A 25,510-nucleotide genomic window follows, 5' to 3' on the forward strand; every position below is an offset into this window, starting at 1 on the left:
TCAAACAACCTTTGTACTCATGGTGACAGGATGGCTGCCAGCTGCTCTAGGCTTACATTCTCTCAGCTGAAAATGCCTTTGAAGAGCCCTCCTTCCCAGCAGATCCAGCAAAAATCCAGGGCCCAATCTCAGAGTTAGCTTGAGTTACTCACCCATCCCTGAATCAGTTATGGCAGCCAGGCAGATGGAATACTCTGACTGACCAGGCTGGGTCGTGTCGCCACCACTTGGTGCTGGGGGTGGGGCGCAAACCCAAGTTAAGTGAGAGTTAAAGATAGGTGGCTGTCCAAAGTAAAATCAAGGTGTGGTTCTCAGAGGAATGAGGAGTGGATGCTGGGTAGACAGAAACACAGGATGAAGCCTTGGAAACATTACTGTTGGTAGAGAAAGCCAGACCCAAAGAGGCCACATATTGTATGTGTGAATCTGTATGAAATGTCCAGAGTTGGTAAATCCATAGATATAGAAAGCAGATTGATAGTTGCTAGGGGTTAGAAGGAAGGCAGACACGGAGTGACTACTTATGGGTATAGGGTGTCCTTTGGGAGTGCTTAAATATTTTGAGACTACGTGGGTGACAGTTGCACAGCATGGTCAATGTATTAATGCCATTGAATTACATGCTTTAAAATGGTTGATTTTATGTTGTATGAGCTCAAGAAGCAGCAAAGCCCCTGGGTTAGGAGACTATAGTTAGGAGATTATAGGTCCTAGTGAGACAGCACCCTGAGGAACAGCAACATCCTTCCCTCTCCCTTCCCCGCACCAGGCCAGCACAGTGCCTGGCACACAGCAGGCGTGGGTCTCCTACTGCAAAGGAACTGAGGGTTCACGTCAGAAGGCTTGGTTCTAGTTTGGCCCACCTTCCCAACACATCCGTTTTGCTAGCTCTTTGATCTTTGGTTTCTGCATCTACAAAACAGGAAGTGCCAATTCTGCTCTGCCCACCTTGCAAATCCCAAATATGTATACACTCCAGAGCAGGAGTTCTTAATCTGGGGTTCTCCGATAGAATTCTAGGGGCCCACAACTTTGGCTGGGAAGAAAGTGATCTTTATTTTCACTGAACTCTAATTGAAATCCAGCTAAATGGAGGTAACAAACCACAACAGTATTCGCGGTAACTGTAAGGAATCACGTATTTTCCGATCGCTGTGATTGATGCGTATACCTCTAAGTATCATTTATGCTCCCCTCTTCTGCAAAATTACACCAGTTGTTAGACCTGCTACAAGATCTTGCTATCTCATGTGTTACAAAAGAAACACACACAAATTTGGTGTTTTGAAAAATATTTTGTAATCCTTTCTTGTGTGAATCTAAAACCATATGAATTACATCATAACTAGGGTTTTTGTAATATTTTTTAATACTACATATTTGAGGTATGCCTTTAAGAGCATTATTCCAAGATGAGCTTCCATAGGCTGTTTTCACCAAAGTGCTAAAGCATTCATGGCACGAAAAGGCGATTTCAAAAGTTCCGTAGGGAAGAAGTGGATGTAGCAGATGATTGTTGCCATCTACTTGTACTGGGCAAGCCCCCTAAACCTTCTAATCAGCGTCCTCACCCATAAAATGGGCATATTGACAGTGCTTGCCTCATGGGGACATAGGGACCTGTCTCACTTGTGTAGAAAAAGTGGCAAACTACACACAGAGCCCCTGGCTCAGTACTTGGCACACAGTAGCAGTGCCTGGGTAGCTCGGTCAGTTAAGTGTCCGACTCTTAGTTTCAGCTCAGTTCGTGATCTCACAGTCCATGAGTTCGAGCCCCACATCAGGCTCTGTACTGACAGCGTGGAGCCTGCTTGAGATTCTCTCTCTCCCTCTCTCTCTGCCCCTTGCCCCACTTGTTCTCTCCCTCTCTCTCAAATAAATAAACATCAAAAAAAAATACTTGGCACACAGCAAGTGTCATCACATGCTTTTACTGACATGACTGTGCTATTTCATTTGGATTCTGTGCACCTCTGGGCTAAGGGCTACTTTGGCTTTCACAGGTTCATCCGAAAACAGGGTCTGGACCGACTCTTCCTGGAGTGTGACGCCCACATGTGGCGCCTAGGGGACCGGCGAATCCCAGAGGGCATTGCTGTGGATGGAGGCTCGGATTGGTTCTTGCTGAACCGGAAGTTTGTGGAGTATGTGACGTTCTCCACAGATGATCTGGTGACCAAAATGAAGCAATTTTACTCCTATACCCTGCTTCCTGCTGAGGTGAGTGTCTAAGGAAAAGCTCCTCAGCAAGGTAAGGGCCAGCTCTAGCCTTTGGAACAAAGCAGATGCTGAATTTGTGCCGAAGGTTTTGCAAAGCAATGCTGGGTCCAATACATAGTCCCGCAAACATCCAGGAAGTTGGAGAACTGCATCCGCCACCAGGGTCCGTGCTGTCATAGCCGGCCTCTGGTATGGAATAGACAGGCATACAACACTGCCACTAGCAGTCCACACAGCATATGTGTGCAAAGTAGAAAAGGCAGCTCTTCCTTAAGACACTTGGCTCCCATTGGTCGTAAAATCATCACAATATACTGATTTTGATAGAACGACACCCCTCACTGCCATTTTCCAGAAAACTTAAAAAAAAAAAATTGAAACCTCTCAGACCTACAGTGTTGATGGTGTCCCACTAGGGTTGTGCAGTGTGTAACCCGCACAACTGTATATGCCGGCTCTTTCAGGACACACCCACATCAACTTTTGACAGATCCTGTACAGTCATCAATCATGTAATAACCACTTTTTCAACATGAAGAATCCCTTTTCTAATTTTGAGGGTTTTTTTTTTATTTTTTTAATCGTATCATGATAGACATTAGTGTTGGCCTCATCGGTCACAATAGAAATTCCAGTGATCTCAAAGACAGAGAGCCAGGGCTTCTGCTGGACCTGTACTAGCCCCTGCATTGACAGCCATTGGGACTCAACATTTCCTGATGGCTTCCGCAAGCATTTGAAAAGCTCCAGGGAGCCTGTCACCACTTTTCAGACCTCAGTGAGGGGAAGGTGTCTTCGTTCAGACTGCTATAACAAAATACAATAGACTAGGTGGCTTTTAAACGACAAAAATGTACTTGTCACGGTTCTGGAGGCTAGAAGTCTGAGATTGGGGTGTCAGAATGGTCAGGTTCTAGCGAGGGCCCTCTTCTGGGTTGCAGATTACATACTGACAGTTTTCATTGTGCTCAATCCCAGAAGGGGCATGGGAGCTCTCTGGGGTCCCTTTTATCAGGGCACTAATACCATTCATGAGGGCTCCACCCTCCTGGCCTAATCACCTCCCAAAGGCCCCTACCTCCTATCATATTGTGGGGCTAGGATTTCAACTTATGGATTTTGGAGGAGACGCAAACATGCAGTCCATTTCAGAAGCCTGGTTGTGTACAATTGCAGCCTGTTCTGAAACAGTACCAGCTCCATCTGGAAATGGCGGGGGTGGGGAGGGGTGGACACAGTTCTGAAATGTTGCCAGCAGCCTTCTTATCAGACCTGACTGGGGGGTTCTCAATTCAGCTCTCTGGCCTCCAGTTCCCTTTCCTCCTAATTTCTGACTTCAGGAAACTCCAGAGCTGGTTGCCCTTCTGTTGAGCCCATGACACCTCTCGTGAGTGGTCTACCATTTCTTCCTGGCTGTGCCTCAGGCTCAGGCTGTGTGTCTAGGTCAGACAAGACAACGTATCTCATTTGATGGTTTCCACATCCCTCACCAACATCTGGAGCAGTGCCAAGCTGATAGGGTTGACTGCCCACGTCACCCCAGAGGGATGATGGGCTTGTCATCACTGGGCCAGGTTTTACTATTCTGCACACACATTAGGTAATCAGCTTTTAATCCTTTTTCAGCAAAAATCACCTTTTCTCTCAATGTCGATAACCTCCTCATCCATTATCTTCAGGGAATTTCTGTATCATTATGAAAGGACATAGGGTAATTGGTAATTGGGAACTTCTCCCCACTGTTTGATGGAGAATATGTGCCTCTGTGGGCTTGTAGACAATTTAAGCTTAAAATCCAGGTTCATGGGCATATGTCATTTAGCAGCACAGGGCAGCTGGAGTTCGTGGGTGGAGCCTCATTTTGCCCATCCCCCGCTTGAGAAGGGACTGTTTGGAGGCTCTGGTTGTTTTAATCAAGATGCCGTTCATGATGCTGGCTCTGTCTATCTCAACCCCGCCCCAGCACACACAGGCACTTAACACTCCAGGATCCATACCTTGCCCTCCCTTCTCCCAGACCACCTCTAGGAAAACAGTTTAGAGTAAATCTAAAGGCTGAGCTATAAATTTATTAGAGGCAGACATGTGTACCCCAACATCTTCCCCCTAGGGAGCAGAGAGCAGGGAGAATGTATCTGCCTGGTATCTGGGGTTGTTATAAAACAGTGTCCAAACAGAAGTCTGTCTGTCTGTCTGTCTGTCTGTCTGTCTCTCTCTCTCTCTCTCTCTCCCTCTCCCTCCCTCCCTCCCTCCCTCTCCCTCTCTCCCTCCTCCCCCTCTCCTCTCTCTCCTCTCTCTGGTCTCTTTCTTCACTCTCAGCATTGCTTCCTTCTCAGATTCCTAGGAGAGGTTGGCCAAGAGTTAGTGGATTACAAGAAACTAATGGAGCCTGTTTCAGCACCACGGACAGCGAGCAGCCCTGCCCCACCCCTCCCTGTGTCGTAGCCACACCCATGCGGCTGAGGCAGGAGGAGGGGGGCCTGGGACACACCCCCATACACACCCCGGGACTGAAACATCCCTGAATCTGGCTTCTTTTACCAAGGGGTGAAATTCTAGAGCATCGGTCCTTGTTCTCTAGATATTTCAGACAGGAATCCCCTTGGTTTCAGATCTATTTGCAAAGCAGGAGGCCTTTTGGCCCAAGGTTTTCTGGAAAATTGTCACCACGTTTCCTCTGGTACCCGTGTGTTGACATAACCTGAGGGACTTTTCCTCTCTGCCGGGCAGAGATGTCGTGAACAATAGGAAACGTCTTGCAATCAGATTGTAGACTGCTGGGGAAAGACAGTTTAGAGAAACACTCAGAGCGTTAGACTTGCAAACAGAATGAAGCCACTTGGACAAAACATCCTGTGTAGCCTGAATTGGACCAAGCTGGCAGCTGACCCCATTTGCAGAGAGACCCAATGAGTGTCCAGGAGAGGGGAGTCCCTGCGCAGTCAGGTGGTCCTGGAGGAAGGCAGGCCCCACCACCACCACCTCAGCCCACTCGAGGGAGGCTGGAGGAGGTCTCAGGCTGGTCCCTGTCTCCCCGCAGTCCTTCTTCCACACCGTCCTGGAGAACAGCCCCCACTGCGACACCATGGTGGACAACAACCTGCGCATCACCAACTGGAACCGCAAGCTGGGCTGTAAGTGCCAGTACAAGCACATCGTGGACTGGTGCGGCTGCTCCCCCAACGACTTCAAGCCGCAGGATTTCCACCGCTTCCAGGTGAGCCCACCGGGGCCCCTGCCAGCCCCTGGCCCATGCCCTCCCGGCACACGTCCACAGGCCTCTGAGGCCGGGCCTGCGAGTCTTCTCATCTTGCGGTTTCCAGACCTGGGTGTCCGTAGTAACAGTGACAGCATCAACTGTGGCCACCGGGTTTTGATCACTTACCCCCCAGGCCACAACAGTTGTAGCCACTTGGCCTGTGTTGACTCATGAACCCCACATCAACCTTGTGTGACACATAGTGTATTATTGGTTTTTTAAAAAAATTTTTAATGTTTGTTTATTTTTGAGGGGGGAGGGGAGGGGCAGAGAGAGAGACAGAGGGAGACCCAGAATCCGAAGCAGGCCCCAGGCTCTGGCCCGACAGCGGACTCAGACCCATGACCTGCAAGATCATGACCTGAGCCGAAGTCAGACGCTTGACTGAGCCACCCAGGCATCCCAAGATAATATTATCAGTAATCTATTTTAGAGATAGAGAAACTGAGGCATAGAAAGGTAAAATAACTCAAGGTCCCATAGGGCTATGTATGTTTCCAAATCTCTTTCTCTCTACTGCTTTTCAGTCAGAATCCCCTGAAATATTCAGTAAAAATACATTTCTGGGTTCCAAGTTGAGTGTACCCAGGGCAGAGTTTCTGAACCTCAGCCCTCCGAACATGGTAGCTGGATAGTTCTCTGTTGTGGGGCGCTGTCCTGTGCGTTGTTGGGTGTGAGACTGCATTCTTGGGTTCTAGCCGCTAGATCTAGCCACACACTCCAGTTAGGAAAACAAAAAAATGTCTTCGGACATCGCCAAATGTCCTCTGGGGGCAAACTCACCCCCACTTGAGAATTCCTAATCTCTGTTGAGGTCCAGGAATTTTTATTTTGATGTGTTACACTCTGGAGAATCCTGATGAGCAGTCAGGTTTGCAAAACACCGCGCTCTGTGAACCCGAAGAAGTCAGAAGAGGTAGAAACGTTACTGCCGTCACAGTGTCTCGGCACAGCCAAGCGACTTACGGTTCTGCGGGGAGCAGAGGCAGGGGGTCATAAATGCTCCATCTGCTTCCATGAGCCCCAAGGATGCTTGGCGCCCAAACCTCTTTTGGATGGCAGCCTCCTTCCGTCCTGTGTGAGTGCCCATCCCGCTCCCGCCTCACCCCCCTCACCATGCCCTGGCACCTGCTGCTGAGAGGGCAAGCAGAATGCTACAGAGTGGTTAAACACATCACTCTGAGGTCACCAGAGCCACCACGTGGAGATGGTATGCTTCTTCCCCAACCACTAACACAGAGGGAGTGCAGGTGGGTAACCCGAGCTGAGGCGCCCCCGCAGACTCACTCTGACACATAATAGAACCATCCATGGGAGGACACGGCCACCCCCTCCCGAGTGGAGCTTCTAGTCTCTTAGCAGGCTCCTCAGCGTGTGGTCCAGGGAGCTGGCATAAGCATCACCAGGGAGCTGTTAGAAGGCTGCCGTCTCCACTGCTCCAGCTGGCCTGGGGCAGAATCTGCACATAAATAAGATTCCCAGGTAGAGGAGGAGGCTATTTATGCTTGAGAAGCACAGGAGTAGGAATCTGTCCCGTACCAGGCTCTGTGCCAGGACCTCTGTGGGCCTTGGCTTCACTGGGGTAGGCAGCATCCCCATTGTGCACGTGGGGAAACTGAGGCACAGAGGGGCTAACTTCCTTGTCCGTGGACACAGAGTGGAGTGGCAGGGCTGGAGGTCCCTCCCAGATGCCTCCAGCTGCAGACCTGGTTCTTTTCCATCAAACCCCACTGCCACCCTGGTTTTGTGTCCACATGGGTGCAGAACACACAGAGGGTTTCGTCTCATTATTCGGATTTCCTCAAGGTGCCCACCTGACATCTTTCACCTCTGTAAGCGGTTGCTGCAATAAGTATTCTTTTAGGCCTGTTTTTGGTGGCAGATTAAGAGCTACCCAGGGACCTCTTCAAACCCATGTTAATTTAGGTATGAACTTGGGTGACATTTAACTCCTTTGTCCATGGAGAAAGGATCTACTGAGCAGAAAGATGGTTGCAGGGGAAATAGCTGGCCTATTCAAAAGGAAAAAAAAAAAAAGATTCCCACTTTTGTAGAGGACCAAATGTTTGCCTCAATGCCAAGGACCTTCATCATTTAGAGCAAATGGCCACGGCAGTTGGTGGGACGCTGCCCCTGGTGGCGGCATCTGCGTTCCAGCCCCAGCCTCCCAGGAACATCGTGGTCTCTGGTAAAGACAAGCTCACACAGAGACCTCACACGTGCTCACAGCTATTCCTCTCACAGTAAACAGAGATCAAGAATATCCCCCAACATCTAGAGTCTAAGAAACTGCTGCCTGTAAGGAACTTAGAGTTCTTGTTCAAAGAAGAGTGATAAATATAGAAACGTGCCCTTTTAGAAGATACAGCTGTGAATAAAGAATCACAAGCAGACGAGGGAGGCTGCCGGCCTCTGAGTCCATTCTCTGCCTCGAGAACATGAAGGTCTAGAAGCCCCTCGTAGCAGGCTTTGGGGAGTAGTGACAATAGTCAATAATAGCTAACACCGTGTGCCAGACTCTGTGCTTAGTACATATTTTATTATACCCATTTTAAGGATGAGAAAGCTAAAGCCCTGGGTGATTTGCCTAAGGACATAGTTAGGAAGTAGCAGTGTAAGGATTTGACCCCAAGTGGTCTCCTTTCAGCACTACTGTCAGGTAACTGAACTGAACTCACTCCCCACCCACCACCCCCCCCCCCCCCCCGGGGAGCGTGAGAATACTATTAAATACTGTCCGTGAACCGCCACAGGGTTCATGAAGCCGAGAAGTGAGGGGATCTTCAGGATAATACCAAGAATGTTTGTTTTCGGGAGCTTCCAGCTTACCCAGCAGCCCAGTCCTAGGATGGCATAGTGGAAAGAGCTTGGGCTTGAGAGTCCTGCAGCCGTGTGAGTTTGTATTTGAGCTCAGTTTCCTTCTGTGTCAAATGAAACTCATAATGCCTGCTTTGCAGAGTTGCGGATTCGAGGTGGTGATATAACGCAGCATTCGGTGTGTATAGTATGTGCTCGGTGGTTTTTATGGTCATTGGTGCTATTAACCCACTGCAGTGAAAACAGTGTTAGACCCAGCTTAAGGTCAGTAATAACACTAGACCATTAGCTCCTCAAGGGAGGGCTGGGTTTTGTTTCCAGAGTCCTAGACGGGGGGGTCACCAAACTACACCCCCTGAGCTAAATCCAGCACACTGCCTGCTTTTGTAAATAAAGTTTTTTTTGGAAAACAGCCACACCCATTGACCATAGCTGCATTTACTATGTGGCTGCTTTCACACTATGACAGAAGAGTTGAGTAGTTGCAAAGCTGGAAATAGTTACTATGGCCCTTTGTTGATCCCTGCCCAGATATTAGTATAAGACCCAGTAGGTCACAGTGGGCTCAGAATTTTCCTTCTTTATCCTCAACCCAGGATCTTCATCTTGGCTTTCCCATTAGCTTGCTGTATGGCCTTAGATAAGTCCCTTTCCCTCTCTGGACCTCAGTTTCCTTGAAAACTTGGTTTACATACGTGGTCTTTTAATACTGTCCCATGGTCACCTGAGAAGCTTCTTGGCCTCCAGATTCCTAAACCTCATCTCCAGAGATGTTGAGTCTGTAGGCCTGGGGATGGACCTCAGAATCTGAATTTTTTAAAAAATGTTCAATTGACTGTGGTATTTAGCCCAGTCAGGCACCATTTACCTTACCCTGGAGTCTTATAAGAGTATCACCCCAAAAACCTGTTAAGAATGTAGATTCCCAAGTCCCACTCCCACAGATTGTTCTGATCAGTACCTCTCGGAGTTCCTTGTGAGTCTGTAAATCAGCTGCAGTGCCCAGGAGGCAGTAGGGAGTAGTGGAGACTATAGTGAGCTGAAGAGGATATGCCCATCTAAAGGGACAGCTGCTTTTCAGCCTTTTTATTTTTTATTTTAGAGTGGGCACACAGGGAAGAGGGGGCAGAGGGAGAGGGAGAATCCCAAGCAGGCTCCACGCTCAGTGCAGCCTGTTGCGGGGCTCGATCCCAAGACCCTGGGATCATAACCTGAGCCAAAATCAAGAGCCGGACACTTAACTGACTGGGCCCCCCAGGCGCCCCCTTGCTCTCCAGCTTTAAGCAGTCATTCCCATGTAGGAACAGGGGCCTGGATGTTGCCAGATGTATTTCTGTTTAAAGGAAAGCTAAAAGTTGTTTCTGTGAACTCTTGTACTTTTTAAATATTGCCAGCTAATTCAATTTTAAAACACTCTGCTGGACGACTAAAATATATCTGTAGGCTATATTTGCCCCAGACCTTCAGCTAAATGATTCCTGAGATCCATCTCAGCTATAAACATCTAGGACGTCATTTATTTAACAGACATTTAAATGATGCTTACTCTGTGCCCATCATTGCTTTAAATGCTCTCCAAATATTAACTCATTCAGTCCTAACACACTTCTGAGGATCTCCACTTTACGGATAGGGAAACTGAGGACAGAGAGGTTAGAAAGTGTCAGAGCTGGGATGTGGATCCAGACAGGGTGGCTTGCCGAGCCCCGCTCCCCAAACCCCCACTCCCTCCCCCATCCCACTCCCTGACACTGCTTTTTTTATCCCATGAGCACAGCAGACAGCCAGGCCCACCTTCTTTGCCCGAAAATTCGAAGCCGTGGTGAATCAGGAAGTCATCGGGCAGCTGGACTATTACCTGTACGGGAACTACCCCGCGGGCACCCCGGGCCTCCGCTCCTACTGGGAGAACGTGTACGATGAGCCAGATGGCACCCACAGCCTGAGCGACGTGGCACTCACCTTGTATCACTCCTTTGCCCGCCTGGGCCTCCGACGGGCTGAGTCGTCGCTGCACGTGGAGGGGGAGAACAGCTGCCGGTGAGCCCCTGGGTGGGGAGAATGGTCCCCGGGTGCAGGAGGGGCGGGCGGCACAGCACCAAAAGGGGGCGCTGCGTGGGGACCTCCACCTCTCTGGGGGCTGTAGCCGCGCACCTCACCTCTCCCAGTCTCCTGGGGCCTGAAAAGCATCTGAACCGTCCCAAGGGCCGGCACTCTTCCACTCTAAGCCACGGTCACTCTTCCGCTTTTTCATAATACCAAGTCTACTGTTTACCTACTTATTCCCTCGCAGCGCGTTCATGTTTATGCTAAGTACATGTATCTTACAGGGAAGCTTTAGATCACCATGTTGTATAGTGGTGTCTGTCTTAAGTGGAAGGTAACCATGAAAATGCAGAACTTTTTTTTTTTTTACTTTTTATTACAGAAAATGTCAAGTATATATGAAATAGCAGAGTGCGACCCCACACTCCCATCACCCAGTTCTAGCAATCTCTAGCTCAGGGCCAAGGCGATTTCCTCTCTTCGCCCTTGCCCACTTACCCTCCTCTCAGATAGTTTGATTGCAGCAAATCCCAGGCGACCTTTCATTTGAGCTATACATATTTTAATACGTATCTCTGGAAAATAAAGACTCCTTTTTAATACATCGCCATACTGTCACTGACACACCTAAAAATATAACCAGAAGCGTCATTAACATGCAGAACTGTTATTTAAGATGTTCAGGTACCGCTTAGCATCATCTCACCCACCACTAGCAGGTACCAGTTGAGACTTGAAGAAAGAGTGTTCTAGAATATATGGAAAGAAGAGGGGAAGGTAGAAGATCATTCACCCTGGGCCCCTTCCCCTTCGCGAAGCCCTCCAGCCCTGGTCTATTTTGCCTGCCTCTTCTTCCGTACCAGCAATGCGCATTGCAGATGTTTACATAATTGCACCAAGAATTGGGAGCCCTGGTTGTTTTTTTTTTTTCATTTGACGTTATAATATTCGCCCCTTTTCCCCATGCCGCTCTGCCGCCTCCCTAATGATAATGATCCTCTTTAATGCCTGCAAGGATTCCATTGAGTAGAAATTCCAGAGTTTGCCTGGTTCTGCCTTTCCCGTTGCCTTGGCAGTAATGGACCATTGTAAATAATGTTCTGATGACTATCTTTGTGCAAAAAGCCTCTTTTTTTTTCCCCTTCTCTTTTCTGATGATTTCCTTAGGATGCATTCCCAGAAGTGCTAATCACTCTCCCTCTCTTTCTTGGTCTCCGTTCTCTTCGTCATCCCACCTCCCTTCTTTAACTACAAAGAGAAAACATTTCTTCTTCTTCTTCTTCTTCTTTTTTTTTTTTTTTTTTTTGGAACAACTGTCTGTCCACACTGAGGCTTCCCCTGGTGTCCCTCCTTGCTCTTCTGTTTCCTCATCTGGGGAGTGGAAGAAGAGAAGAAAGAGGAACTGTCTTGTTCCCTCCAAGCTGCAAACATGGGGGAGTATCCGCCCAGTGCCTGGTGCATACCCAGCTGGGCTGCAGCAGACACTTCCGTTCTCTCCTCCTGGCCTCACACTTCGCCTCTCCTCTCTGTGCGAGTTCTGATTGGGTTTGAAGGGAGACCAGCCTGGGTTGGGAGCCCAGGACTGCACTCCATACCTGTTGACCTTGGACAAGTCGTTAATCTCTCTGCCTCAGCTTCCTCATCTATAAGATGCACATAGTGTCAGTAAGGTGGTGTGAATTTTAACGGAGATCATCTTCAAACGCTGCCTCATGAGCTACGTATCACTGTTACTATTATCATCCCCATTTAAGTGTTTTACACGCTAAGTGCTCAGTAAGGACGCATGTCACTGTTGGTATCTCAGTTGCCATTATCATGAAGCTGCCAAAAGCAGTCAACACTGAGCCCGGTGTGAGAGCTGCACGCTTCGTAGTGGGTATGAACCGCTTCCTCCTTGGCTGTTTCCCTGTGCTCAGCGCCTCCCCGCTTCCTGTGCGGCCCACCCTTCCCCAGTCTTTGAAGGTCACTTTCAAGGCCTCTGTGATGCTCATCTGGGGCTCCCCCAAGAGCCCTACTCCCCCCTCTCCCAAGCGGCCAGTAGCTCAGACTTCCCTCCAACACGCCCACTGCGGATAGGTGCGATGCCCCGGGTCAAGGTCGTCACCAGTGTCTTTCCCCTCCTGCTAGTTTGGGACAGGATCCTGGCTTTCAGAGCCACCACATGCATCCCTGTAGGTAACCCGGTGTCTGACTCTGGGGAGGCAAATGTTGTTCAAGAATAGTTTTAGTCCCAGACTTGATGGAATTGATAAGGTAAATGAGTGATACGAAATTCCAAAAGACACCCACAATTTATTTAGGGTTGTTGAAATATTCTCCTGGTATTTGTTTGGGGATTAAACAAGCCATCAAGTTGCCTCAGGCCTAGAATCCTTTGGCTTCTGCCTCATTTTTTATTATAATAGAACCATTGTGCCTTGCTGTGGGCAAAGCAGATATATTTATGGATATGTGCCTGCAAATAAATCAGGACAAAGGACCCTTATCCCAAAAGGCAAAAGAGAGTGAATTCCTGCCTGTGGGGTATCTGGGGAAATAGCAAGTGAAAACTTTATTTCAGGAGTCTCATTTCCTCTGGGCATCTCATGCAAATTGTCCTTCCAGTCTATAGTATAACCTTTCATAAAAGTAATGTTTATTGATTTTTTCTCATTATAAAATGACACATGTTCATTGCAGAAATTTTTGAAATGGCAAATTGAGAGAATACAAAATAAACAAATACATACATACATACATACATACATACATACATACATACAAGTTTGCTTTTGAGCCACCATCCAGAGATAACCATGTCAGTATTTTAATACCCAGAGAATAGTAGGTGTCAGCCAGTGCCAGTCCTCATGGGGCGGGGTGACCATGCCAGTGTGGAGTACCCATGGGCCCTGGTACTGAGCTCCAGCACATCCTTGCCTTCTGGGAATTGCAGACTTGAAGTTGCCAACCAGTCTCCTGATTTTTCAAGAGAAATTAGAAATCCAGATTTTTGTGTGAATCTAAGTTTTTTCAATGCCCACCTTCTTTAAATAAGGAAAACCCCTTTGGGCCAGATGGGATGCATCTGTGGCACCCTTTGGGTCATATCCTGTTGGATTTTGCATATTGTACTACACCTAATTAAAACGACCTGTCTTACTGTTTTTAAATTTTTTAATGTTTATTTTTGAGAGAGAGAGAGTGGGAGAGGGGCACAGAGAGACAGAGCCAGAAACTGATGCAGGCTCCAGGCTCTGAACTGTCAGCAAAGAACCCTACACGGGGCTCGAACTCACAAGCCGTGAGATCATGACCTGAACCGAGGTTGGACACTTGAAGGACTGAACCACCCAGGCACACCCCTCATTTTAGTTTTAATTGCTCAAGTACCATATACAGTCAAGAGGAGGTATCACAGGACTTTGTTTTCAGTTATATATAGGGTTATATGTACCCTAGATGCACCTTAGAAGCCAAAGGTTCAAGAGAAAACCCTTCTAGAATTTTCACTCAATCAACATGCGTTTACTGAGCATCTCCCATGTGTCAGGCCCTGTTAGGCACCTGGGCACTCGGCTGTGACCCAGACAAACCAGGCCCCTGGATTCAAGGATTTTCCATTCTAGTGTAAAGACAGTACCTCAGCATACCTAACAAAAGCCACATGGTAGCAATGAGTTGGTGACTTAAGATTCAGTGGTCAAGCAAGATCTCTCTGAGGTGGTAACATTTGTGCAGAATGGGACTACAGAGCCAGACGTGCAACGTAACAGGAGAAGAGCATCCCCAGCAAAAAGTTTATCCTATGCAAAGGTCCCAAGGTAGAAATGAGCTTAGCATGCTCAAGAACCCAAAATAAAGAATCCATGTGGCTAGAAGGCAGGGGGTTGGGACAAAGGGAAACAAAATGAGGCTAGAAGGAGAGGCAGGACCTGGTCGGCCACATGGGGAGGTTGGATTTTATCATAGACATCAAGCAAACCACTTATGGTATGTAAGCAGTGGACAATGGATATGGCTACTAACAATGGGTTACGGTGGACAAAGTAGGAAGGGACAAGCAAGGAAGCTCCTGGAAAGGGCCAGGTAGGGTGTGATGGTGGCTTGGATGAGGATGCTAGCAGTGCATGAGAAGAGAGGATGGATTCAGGTGGGAACAACAAGATTTCTTGATAGAAGGTGAGGGAAGGCAAGCAATCAAAGACTAACTCCTAGATTTCTAGAGTGCTTGACCATGGCTCATTTATTTCCCTTAGTAGCACCTAGTACCACTGACCACTCCCTTCTGGAACCACTTTTTTCTCTTGACTCTCATGACAAGCTCTCCTATGTTTCGTCCACCTTCACTGACCCTACCCACCTTACAGAACAAACGTGGACAGACTATCTATTGTAATGATGCCACATAACAAGTCCCAAATCAATGTTTTGAAAGGATCACCATTGACACAGCGCTCAAGTGTGTGGGTCAGCTGGGCAGTTTTCCTGGTCTCAGCTGGTGTCTCTTCCGCATCTACAGCCAGCTGCAGGTCACAAGTGGGGCTCTGTTGTCTGTAGCTGAGACTTGTCAGTGGATCTAGGATGGCTTCGGCTGGGATAGTGGGGATGGCTCTGTTCTTGTTCTCCGTGCCTCCTCCCCTGGCAGGCGAGCTCAGGCATGCTCTCAAGGTAGGCACAAAAGAGCAAGAGCCAAGTAGAAATGTACAAGACTCTGGAGGCTCTGGCTCAGACCTGGCATGACACCCCTTGTACCACACTCTGCTAGCCAAAACAGATTCAAGACCGAGAACTAGACTGTCTCATTGGTGCAAGGAGACATACAGAGTCAAATGGAAAAGAGTGTGGAGACAGCAGAAGTGAAGAACTGGGGACATGAATGCAGGCTGCCCCAAGACCCCTCCACAACTCTAGGCTCTCCACAGTAGCTACCAGCCACAAGCGAGCATTCACATTTAAATTAACTAAAATTCAAACGTCAGCTCCTTAGGCACACTGGCCACGTTTCAAGCACTCAGGAGTCACAGGTGGCTGGTTGCTACTGTACTGGACAGCAGAGGAGAAAAGCATTCCCATCATGGCAGAAAGTTCGGCAGCACAGTCCAGGGAAGGGGGTTTGTGGCTCCCAGCATCCAGACCCAAAGCGGGTTTGCATAAGCCCTGAATGTTTGACTGGCAATCCCAAGACAGCACAGGCTTTTTTTCTCAGAGCCCCAGAGGCATCCCAACAACAAGACAGTGACTTCGGGAGATGTGTCAACACAGGAAGGCAGCTTCCCTGACCATTATAATTGGACATGAAGACTTAAAACTCCTGACTGGAGCCAGAGGGCAGGAAGGACAAGGGGTGGGGCAATGATTTGTGGAATGCTGTTTCCTAGGGGCCGCCAGCACCTTCTGAGTGCTATGCTATTAACACATTGCAGAGGCCGACAGCTTTTATTTCATGCGTAGGAAGGACAAAGAGCTGAGCTGTCCACAACTCCCCTCTCTCTGTGCCTCCCCCCCCCCACCTCCTTGGGGTACCTCTGCTTAGCTTCCCTGCCCCTTTCAGCCCAGAGACCTTGAGTATCAAAGGCATGTGTATTAAGGGGCTACCTGTTTGTGTGTATATCTCTTGGATTGGCAATAGTTTTTAAGGATAATACCCAATGCTGTGGGGTGAGAAGGACAGTGGGAATGTAAATCCGTACAACCTTTCTGATAAAGTTGAACAGCAGACATAAAGAGCCTTTTGGAGATGAGAGAGAGTGATGTTCCAAAAAAGGTTTTTTATTAAAAGATGTTTAATGCAGCATTGTTTAGAATTGCAAAAAAAAAAAAACAAAAAAACCCACAAAAAACACATTAAACATATAAAGATGGACTTGCTCTATGACCTATGGCATTACAGTGGAGTGGTGTGTGTGCACACACTCAGACAAAAATCATGTTTCCAGAGACTTTTCAAAGACATGAGATAATGCTTGGGCAATACTATGAAGCAAAAGCAGAATATAAGCAGAAGGTATATTATGATCCCAAATATGTAAGATATATGCAAATATATGCATAGAAAATAAGGCTGAAGGGAAAGACATCAATATGGCACCGTTGGCATACTGTTGTCACTTTCTGGTACCTAGCACCAGAGGATCAATAAATAACTGTGAACTGACATCCTCCATGGGAAGAAGCATCAAAAGTAATAATGTTTATTTTCTTTATTGTGCTTTTGTTCAGTCAGCATGTTTTACATTTATAAACAGCCAAGAAGTCATGTATAGTTCTTGGGACCTGAGATACACAGGGAGCAGCTTTCAGGAGGGTGCAAAGGACCATGGTCTGCACCCCGTGTAAAACGGGGCCTGTTTTTGGAATGGCCCCAGTATGATGGGTAGCGCGCTCCGTTGTGAGCCCACACACCTCTGGCCCTACCACATGAGCCCACGTAAGACTGCATCTGTTACAGGTACTACCCGATGGGCCACCCAGCATCCGTCCACCTCTACTTCCTTGCGGACCGCTTCCAGGGCTTTCTGATCAAGCATCACGCTACCAATCTGGCCGTGAGCAAACTTGAGACCCTGGAGACATGGGTGATGCCAAAGAAAGTCTTCAAGATTGCAAGTCCCCCCAGTGACTTCGGGAGGCTCCAATTTTCTGAGGTAGGAGTCCTGTCGTGCTTCTTCGTCTTTTGTGGCACCCCTGCCAGCTTCTCTTTCCCAGTCTGACATTTGAGGATGGAGATGGAAGAGAAGGGGAGTTGGAGAGCCCAGACGATAGCTAACCCCATACCTGCAGATCTTCCAGTGCATGGGAACTGGCATCTTAAACGAGAGGAGGGAGAGAGACAGAGTGTGTGGCCGCTCTCAGTGGTCCAAACTGACCTGAAGCCTTGGTCTGTTTTTTTTAACAGTGGAATCCTCTTAATTTTTTATCCTACCCAGTGACTCCTCCTAAACCTGTATTAGCAATAGACGGAACAAACCAGTATCGTAATGAAGTGATGGCATTAGTCTCCTTTTACAGACTGGAAAACTGAGGCCTCTGGAGGGCCAAGAACTTTCTGGATCTTAGCTAGGAAGTGGTAGAGCTCCAAACTGAGCCCAGATATCTCTGCCCACGTATCTCATGCTTAATGGTGTTTCTGTCTCCCCAATTCCTAGCACAGGGTTTTATTCAAATCAGTCATTGAATGAGTGGATGGATGGATGGATGGATGGATGGATGGATGGATGGAGGAATGGATGGATACATGGATAGATACATGGATGGACAGATGAATTGATACATGGATGGATGGATGGATGGATAGATGGGTGAGTGGGTGGATGGATGGGCAGGTGGGCCACTGGATAGACAGACAGGTGTGTGGGTATATGAATCCATGGGATGCATTTTTAGTTTTTATTTTGTTTTTTGTTTTTGTTTCTTTGCCCAGCACCACCCTTATGACATCAGCCATACCTGCAGACCCAGTCTGGCGTCTATGTATCCAGCCTCATTTGTTACCACTCTCCTCCCCACTCACACTTCTTGCGTTGTTGTCACACATGCCAAGCTTGTTCCTGCCTCCAGCTTGGCAGATTCTCATCTTCCGGCCTAGAATACTTTCCCCCAGGTTTTCACATAGCTTTTTTGTGTCATTCTGGTCTGCATCCCAATGGTGAACCATCAGAGAAGCCTTCCCTCCCACCTACATATGCCACAAGAGCAAATTCTCCACTTGACATGTACCTATTTTATTGTTTTCTTTTCTTAGCGCTTACCATTTAAACATCATCTTGTTGGTTTCTCTGATCACTTGCTGATCGTCCTCGAGAAAGCTGGGACTGTGTTCCCTGTCCTCAGCATCTGTAGGTGCTGAATACGATTTCTGAATGAAGGAGTATGTCCACTTGGGTGGGGGATGCTGGAGGAAAGGAAGCATGATCCAGCGTGGTGAGGGTCGCCCACACAAAAATCCAGCACCTGATTTCTGCCTTCCCCATATCAGCAAGGAGCCAGAGAAGGTGATGCATCTCTGCAGTTGAGCAGTCCCAGTGAGCTGGGCTGCTGGGTTAACTACGAAGAGTCTAGTTTTAGAATAGGGAGTATCTTGAAAAGCTGGGAGTGGGCGGGGATAGGCAGGAAGGATCCCACCTGCTTATATGTCCCTGCCGGTCCCTCACCAGCCGCCTGTGGCCTACCTGGCCGAGCTGTGCCCTACTGCATGGGGTTTCTTGTTAAGCCACCATTCTCAATTAAGGATCCAAATGGATTGGCTGGATTCAAGCTGCCATGGAAGTCGACTCCATAAATTACCAGCATCAGGGGGCCATTAGACACTGCCCCAGTTGGATCCTGTGCCGGGGGCCCCAGGCGGCCAACTGAAGACATTAACGTCCCATTAATGAGACAGATGCCTGGTGGCTGGGCTCTCCCTGTTTATCAGCCTGCCAGTGGGTAACTGGGCACTTCTGGCGGTGACAAATGAGGTTGGCCACTCAATGGCTAGTGATTTGTGAGGCTTCCTACCATAGGGCTGGTAACTTTGATGTGAGAACCACCAAGACCCCTGGCAGAGCAACAGCGTGTGATGCAGGGGGCCCTGGATTTTGTATTTTGAATTTTTTTCTGAATTCTTAATAATTTATAAGGCAAACAGTATAAAACTGGTAAAAAGAAAGGAAAGAACTGTAGGGAATGCCCCCCCCCCCCCCCCCGCCTTGTGGCAGCACAGCCCCAGGACTCTGTGCAGGGCCTGGCTCAGAGCAGGTGGCCATTGTTGGGCCATCAGAGGGACTTCTCCATCCCATGGGAGTGCCATGCTGGTGGCTGGCAGAAAAGATGCTCATTGCTTTACAGTCACCAAGTGGCTACAGTGTACTAGGTGCAGAGAGACCACGGTGACCTAGACAGGCTCTTGTCATGGAATTATAGTCAGGTGGTAAGGCAGCCTGTGAGTGAGCAAATAAACGAAGAAAAACATTTCAGCGCAAGAACATAAAACTTCATTCCTGTCCTTGCTGAGGACTGAAGAGGCTGATGGGGACTACTTCCAATGGGATGGTTCATTCAGGAAAGCTTTTCTAAGGAGACTACTGCAGAGCAGAATCCTGTAAAAAAGAACCATCCACTGGGAGACCTATAGCATTCCAAACAGAGAGAAGAGCATGTGCAAAGGCCCTGGGCCTCCAGGAAGGAGCTTGGCACACTCAAGGAGCAGCAAGGCCAGTGTGGCCAGAGCACCGTGAGAGGGAGAGTGGTAGAAGGGAGGTCTCAGAGGGAATGGGACAGATCATGAGGGGGGCTTGAAGGCCGTGGAAGGAAAGCTCAGATTGTATTTGAAATGCAGTGAGAAGCTTTTAGTGGGTTTGAAGTTGGGGAGCCATATGTTGAACTTGAACAGGCACTTAAATTTGAGTAGTAATCACTGTGTAGTAAGCGTTTATGGGCTTGCACGGTGAGTCTGTGAAAAGATCTTGAAGCCCCAGAGGTTGTGACAGCAGTGGGGTGCCATCTCAGGCAGCCCTGCTTGTGCTTGGGGGAGGCAGCCAGGCTTCTGCCCACTCTTCCAGGATTGGAAATGAGATCCACTTCTCCACTGACAGCTGCTCTACAGATCTTCTATCTGGACTATCTTGGTTTTAGAGCTCAGACTTAAGAGAATTGGTCATCCCCCTTTCTTTGGGGAATCCAAGGACACTGGTCTGGAGCATCCCCACACTGCTCTAAATGGTCACAAAGCCCTTCCTTAAGTAGGACCCCAATAAGTTTGTGACCAGTCCTCCATTTGTTAGTGTCTGTGGGAAAGCCAGCGTGTGGAGGGCCTGGTGCATAGGGATGTCCGTGTGCTTGGCCCCTAATTATTCATGAATAGAGGATGGATGGATGGATGGATGGATGGATGGATGGATAAAGTCAGACGAGCACTACCATGTGCTCAGTACTGCTTTAGGCACCAGCGATACATTGGTGAACAGGCCAGACACAGCCACTCTCCTCATGGAGTTGACAGTCCAGAGCTCAGGAAAGAGACACATAAATTAAAAGTTGTAAAACTGTGCAAAAAAAAAAAAAAAAAACTGAGAGGGGCAAACACTTAGAGAAGCACCCACCTCGGGGCGCCTGGGTGGCTCAGTCGGTTAAAATTCCGACTTCCCCTCAGGTCAAGGTCTCATGGCTCCTAGGTTCAAGCGCTGCATTGAGCTCTCTCCTGTTAGCACAGAGCCCACTTAAGATCCTCTGTCCCCTCTCTCTGTGTCCTCCCCCTTCCTCTGCTCATGCTCTTTCTCTCTCAAAAATAAACACCTTTATAAAAAGAGACTAGAGAAGCACCAGGGTGGTGCCTCTAACTGGGAAGGCTTCTTAGTAGAGCTGATGCCTTGGCTGAGCTCTCCGTGGGGAGTACAGTCTGGGCAGGAGGACGGTGGAGAAAGGAAGGAAGACTGTTCCAGCCAGAGGGCCAGGAAGAAAGAAAAGGTCAGAGACGAGAGAGAGCCCTCCTCACAGAGGTGCCGAGACATCCAGGTGTCCTGGAGCAGGGGTGAGTGGGAGGGAGGCTGGGGGGCAGAGATGAAGCCAGACAGAAAGGGACGAGACCTCGCAGGATGGGGATGAGAGACTGGACTTGAGACCAGCAAGGGTTGGATGTAGGGGATGTAACAGGACTGCATTTCTTGAGAAAACTCTCCGAGACATGGAGGCTATCTGGAATCCTGTGCGCTCATTCATTCATTTCTTCAGTTAATGGTAGCTGTTTGCTTCCTGCTGTGTTCCAGCCACTGTGCTAGCACCAGGGTCCTCAGGGGGAGCTGATCCACACGGTGGCAGCGGATGCCGCATTATCATCGATCTGGGAGGGCCAGCCACCCCTGCCGAAGTGCCACAGCCATCCCTACCTCCGCTGCCCTTAGGACAGCTCCTCGGTCCCAGTCTGTAGGCTCTTGTGTAAACATGGAAACCTGGAACAAGCTGTGGGAGCGTGCATCCCTGGCAGACAGTAGGCGTCTGGCACGTCTGTGTGAGTGAACTTGTGAATGAGCAAGTGAATGAATGATCAGCAACACAAGAGTGGACTAGAACACAGCCTCTGGGGTTGGACTTCCTGGGTCTCCTTGTTGGCTCTGCCCCTCACTGACCACAACAAGTGACCTCAGTGCCCTGAGCCCCGGTTTTCTCATCTGCAAAACGAGGATAATGATGGTATCTCCCCTTCACAGGGCGGAGAGGGTCAAACAAGTGGGTGCACTGGAGCACTCAGTGTTAAGCCAGTCCCATGGTAAGCTCTTGGGAAGCATGAGCCACGGAGCTCTGGATCTAAGAGAAAGACCAGATGCAGCAACCAGTGGCAAGAACAAGAAAGTAAGCCAGCTCCTGTACATGAGGCATCTTCTCGGGGTGTTGGTGCACCTTCTCGTGCACCTGTACCCCAACCCGCAAGCACACCTTGGAGATATGCTGGTCATGGAAAGACCACACAAACAGGCAAGCCTTAGAGTGTGCTCATTATCTGCTGACAACATTGCCCACATGCTGTATCTTCAAAAACATGAAATTAAATCTCCTGGGGGAGAAGACCCCTCGTTTAAATTGGTTTGAAATAGTAAGCTCAGTATCAGGGATCTGTGTAGTCCATTCATTTCTTTGCGACGTCACTCACTCAGTGATGTGACAGATATTAACCAGACACGGACACCTGCTGTGCACCAGGCATGGTGCCAGGCACCAGGAAAGCACAGTGAAGCAAGCCACAGGGGCACTGAGCAGCAGCGAGAGGACAGTTCAGAGGCTCTTCCTGGCCACTCTGGCTGAAGAACAAACTGCAGGCGACTCAAGTGTTAGGAGGGAAGCCAAGAGCAGGCCCCTGCCAGTCAGAGCCACACAGACACCAGCTCGCTGGCAGGAAGGGTGGGTGTCACAGCCACCTCCCACCCCTAAGGTCTAGCTCTGAGTGCATTAGGGAGGCCACAGCGGTCTCTTCCCGGGAGAGCCATGTGAACTGACAGCAATAAGTGAGGCTGAGGGACCCTCCTTTTTCCCAGCTTGTGATAGAGCAGCTCAGAAACCTGAGCTCCGTTCATGTTCAGAATGTCATACTAGATGGAGGTGCCTGATCTAGAAGATGGAGAACCAAAGTGGAAACCGCCTGCACCTGCCTAGCAGTGGGGGTATGTGTCCTCGGGATGGCCTGCCAGCAGGCATTGATTGATTCAGTGCATGTTGTGTGTTTTCTTTCCAAGTGTCAAATGCTGTATGAGGCCCAGGAGGCCTAGTGGTTTAATGAACAGACCACAGACTGGGTCCAAATCTCAAATCTTCTGCTTACTACCACTTTTGCAGTCTTGAGCAGGTGACCTCCTGAGAGCTTCCATTTCCTCATCTGTAAAATGGGTGTATGTAGCCCAACAAGCAGGATCGTAGGCCTCTCTGGGACCCTGTATCCTAAATCCGGCTCAGTGATTCCAAGACTCGTTCTCTTCTTTCAGGTCGGCACCGACTGGGATGCCAAGGAGCGGCTCTTCCGCAACTTTGGGGGGCTCCTGGGGCCCATGGATGAGCCGGTAGGCATGCAGAAATGGGGGAAGGGCCCCAATGTCACCGTGACTGTCATCTGGGTGGATCCCGTCAACATCATCGCAGCCACCTATGACATACTGATTGAATCCACTGCCGAATTCACTCACTACAAGCCCCCTTTGAACTTGCCCCTGAGGCCTGGGGTCTGGACAGTGAAAATTCTTCACCACTGGGTGCCAGTTGCAGAGACCAAATTCCTCGTTGCACCTCTGACCTTCTCAAATAGGCAGCCCATCAAACCAGGTGAGTACTCCTAGTGTCTCTGGGGGTGGAAATAACCCATCCTGGGCGTCTCCCGGGTCTTCTCCCTCAGGCATTGCAGGTGGGGGGCATGTGGGCTGCCTCAGAGAACAGTGCTCTCTGCTCAGCATTTTTCCCTGCTTGTTTGCAAAGAGAGCCTTCTAATTTTCTACCTGCATACTGAGATGATGTCCTCTGTGTATTAGGTACCTAATTATTAGATGCTCTCCCACTGGACTTCCAGAGAGCCCTGATTATATTTAAAACAAGATGGGAAATAAACCCAGGCAGATAGTGAGTTTTGGCAAATCTTACTGTTTTAAAAATAGTAATTAAAATAGGAAATTCTTTCCATCAAAAATATGATACACTAGATGAAAAGACTAGTAAGAAAATATTTGCTACACGTAAAAAAAATACATTCACAATATATAAAGAAATCCCATAAATCAAACTACAAGCCAGGGGCCGAATCTGGCCCACTCCCTCTTTTTTAAGTAAAGTTTTATTGGGACACAGCCACACCCATTTATTTACATATTGTTTATGGTTTCCTTGGGACTACAGTGGCAGCACTGAGTAATTTTGACATAGATTGCATGGCCCACAAATCCAAAACAACCGACTATCTGGCCCTTTAGAGAAAAGGATTGCTGGCCTTTGCTACAAAGGAGAAAGGAGAAAGAAAGGGGAAAAAAAAAAAAAAAGGACAGGGCATAAATGGCCCACACACATATGAAAAGATGCTCAGCCTCATGAATAATGAGAGCAATGCAAATTAAAAGCAAAAAGAGATCCGATTTCATGCCACTATGTTGTGAAATGTTCGAAGGTTAGACAATATCATATGATGGAGGGTTGGAGAATAATGGCTTCCCATGTAGTGTTGGCATGGGGCGGGGGGTGGGGCAAAGTGATAAAACGGGTTTAGAAAATGGCATAGCATCTCCTACCAAAGCTGAACACACACCTCCTACTGCCCAGAAATCCCAGCCTAAGGTGTATGCCCTACAGATGTGTGCAGAAGTAGAGCAGAATTGTTCATAATGGCACCAAACCGGAAGCAGTCCAGATGCCCACATTCAGATGTATGAACACTGCGGGGTCTGTTCAGACAGCGGAGCTCCGTGCCATGCATTGATCTGGATGAGTGTCTACAACATAATGTTGAGAGGAAAATATCACAGAAGAGTCATAATTAGAGCGCATACATTTAAAGTTCAAAAGCAAGCCAAGCCACCACTACGTTATTTCAGGATTCTCTGTCCATAAAAAGCTGTGAGAAAACGAGTTGTTAATAGGAAATCAGGACAGTGGTTCCTGCTGAGCACAGAGAGGGATGTCAGACTCTTAACGTGCCGCCTTCTTTTTCTTTTCTTACCCAGAGAGTTTACTTTTATTTTTCTGTCCTTTTCTCCTCCCCCTTTGATCACCAGGAACATCTTCCTCCCTGCTCAGTCCTACCTCCCAGAGTAACCACTGCCAACACTTTGGTATTCATCCTTCTAGAGGTTTCTCAAGGCTTCTAAAGCATCAACACACAAAATAAGTCACACACACACACACTGCTGGTGTTTGAAAATGGAGTGATACATTTTGGGGTGAAACTTCTCTTTGGACTTAACGAGTCAATATATATAAAGCTACTAGCTGCCTCGTATTCCACTGGGAGAAAGACCCACAATCTATCTTTCATCCCCTGAGTGGACATACAGTTTCTTTCGGTCGTGGTGGGGTTACAGGTAACGCTGCAAAGATTCTTGAAATTGTCTATGCCCATGCAGATACATCTATAAAATAGATTCTTAGAAACAGGATTTCTGGATCTCTCTGTATTTGAAATTGTTGGTCTATATCTAACAGATCAGAAACCCAGAAGCCAAAAACACACTCCAGCCTCTGGTTAGCTAAACTCTCAGTTCTGGGCTGGGTGCCATTTAGCTGGTGACACAAGGAGAGGGGGACATAGACATGGGGAGGGGTTGCCTGGAATCCTAACAAGGGGGTGTTGAAGTGAACTTGTGTGGGTCTCTGCTAAGTTTCTGTGCTGAGCAAGCAGAAAGATCCAGGCCTCGTATTTTCTGAAGAAGGAAATCTGATCCTCCCAGCTCCCCTGGGAAGCAGGCAAAAGAACACATCCAGAACTAGCTGGGCCAGAGCCCACCCACTGAGGGCCCTCAAGTGCCCTCCTGATTAGGTTCACATCTTTAGCATCCCTGAGAGTTCCCAAAGAAAGATGCAGAAGAGAGGGATAGAAATAATGTTGTCCTCTTTGCTCCACATACACCTGTTGGATATAACAAAGGAGGGGTCCTGAATCTACCTCCTCACCCCAGTAAAATAGCCTGGGGCCTTTAACTGGGTCCTGATTTTTCCACTTTTTCCTCCTTAGAGTTTCTGAGG

General features: G+C 48.4%; 1 protein-coding gene across 2 annotated transcripts in view; it reads left to right on the forward strand.

Annotated features, from left to right (window-relative positions):
* Window positions 1-25,510, forward strand: part of XYLT1 (xylosyltransferase 1) — a 306,120-nt gene that overhangs the window by 274,715 nt on the left and 5,895 nt on the right. For both annotated transcript variants that reach the window (XM_027042948.2, XM_053213227.1), the window contains exons 7-11: window positions 2,004-2,220; window positions 5,261-5,437; window positions 10,074-10,336; window positions 16,776-16,971; window positions 22,777-23,110. In XM_027042948.2, the coding sequence (XP_026898749.2) occupies window positions 2,004-2,220; window positions 5,261-5,437; window positions 10,074-10,336; window positions 16,776-16,971; window positions 22,777-23,110 (1,187 nt within the window). The remainder of the gene's footprint in view (window positions 1-2,003; window positions 2,221-5,260; window positions 5,438-10,073; window positions 10,337-16,775; window positions 16,972-22,776; window positions 23,111-25,510) is intronic.

This window comes from Acinonyx jubatus, chromosome E3 (assembly GCF_027475565.1).
Source record: "Acinonyx jubatus isolate Ajub_Pintada_27869175 chromosome E3, VMU_Ajub_asm_v1.0, whole genome shotgun sequence".
NCBI classification, from domain to species: Eukaryota; Metazoa; Chordata; class Mammalia; order Carnivora; family Felidae; genus Acinonyx; species Acinonyx jubatus.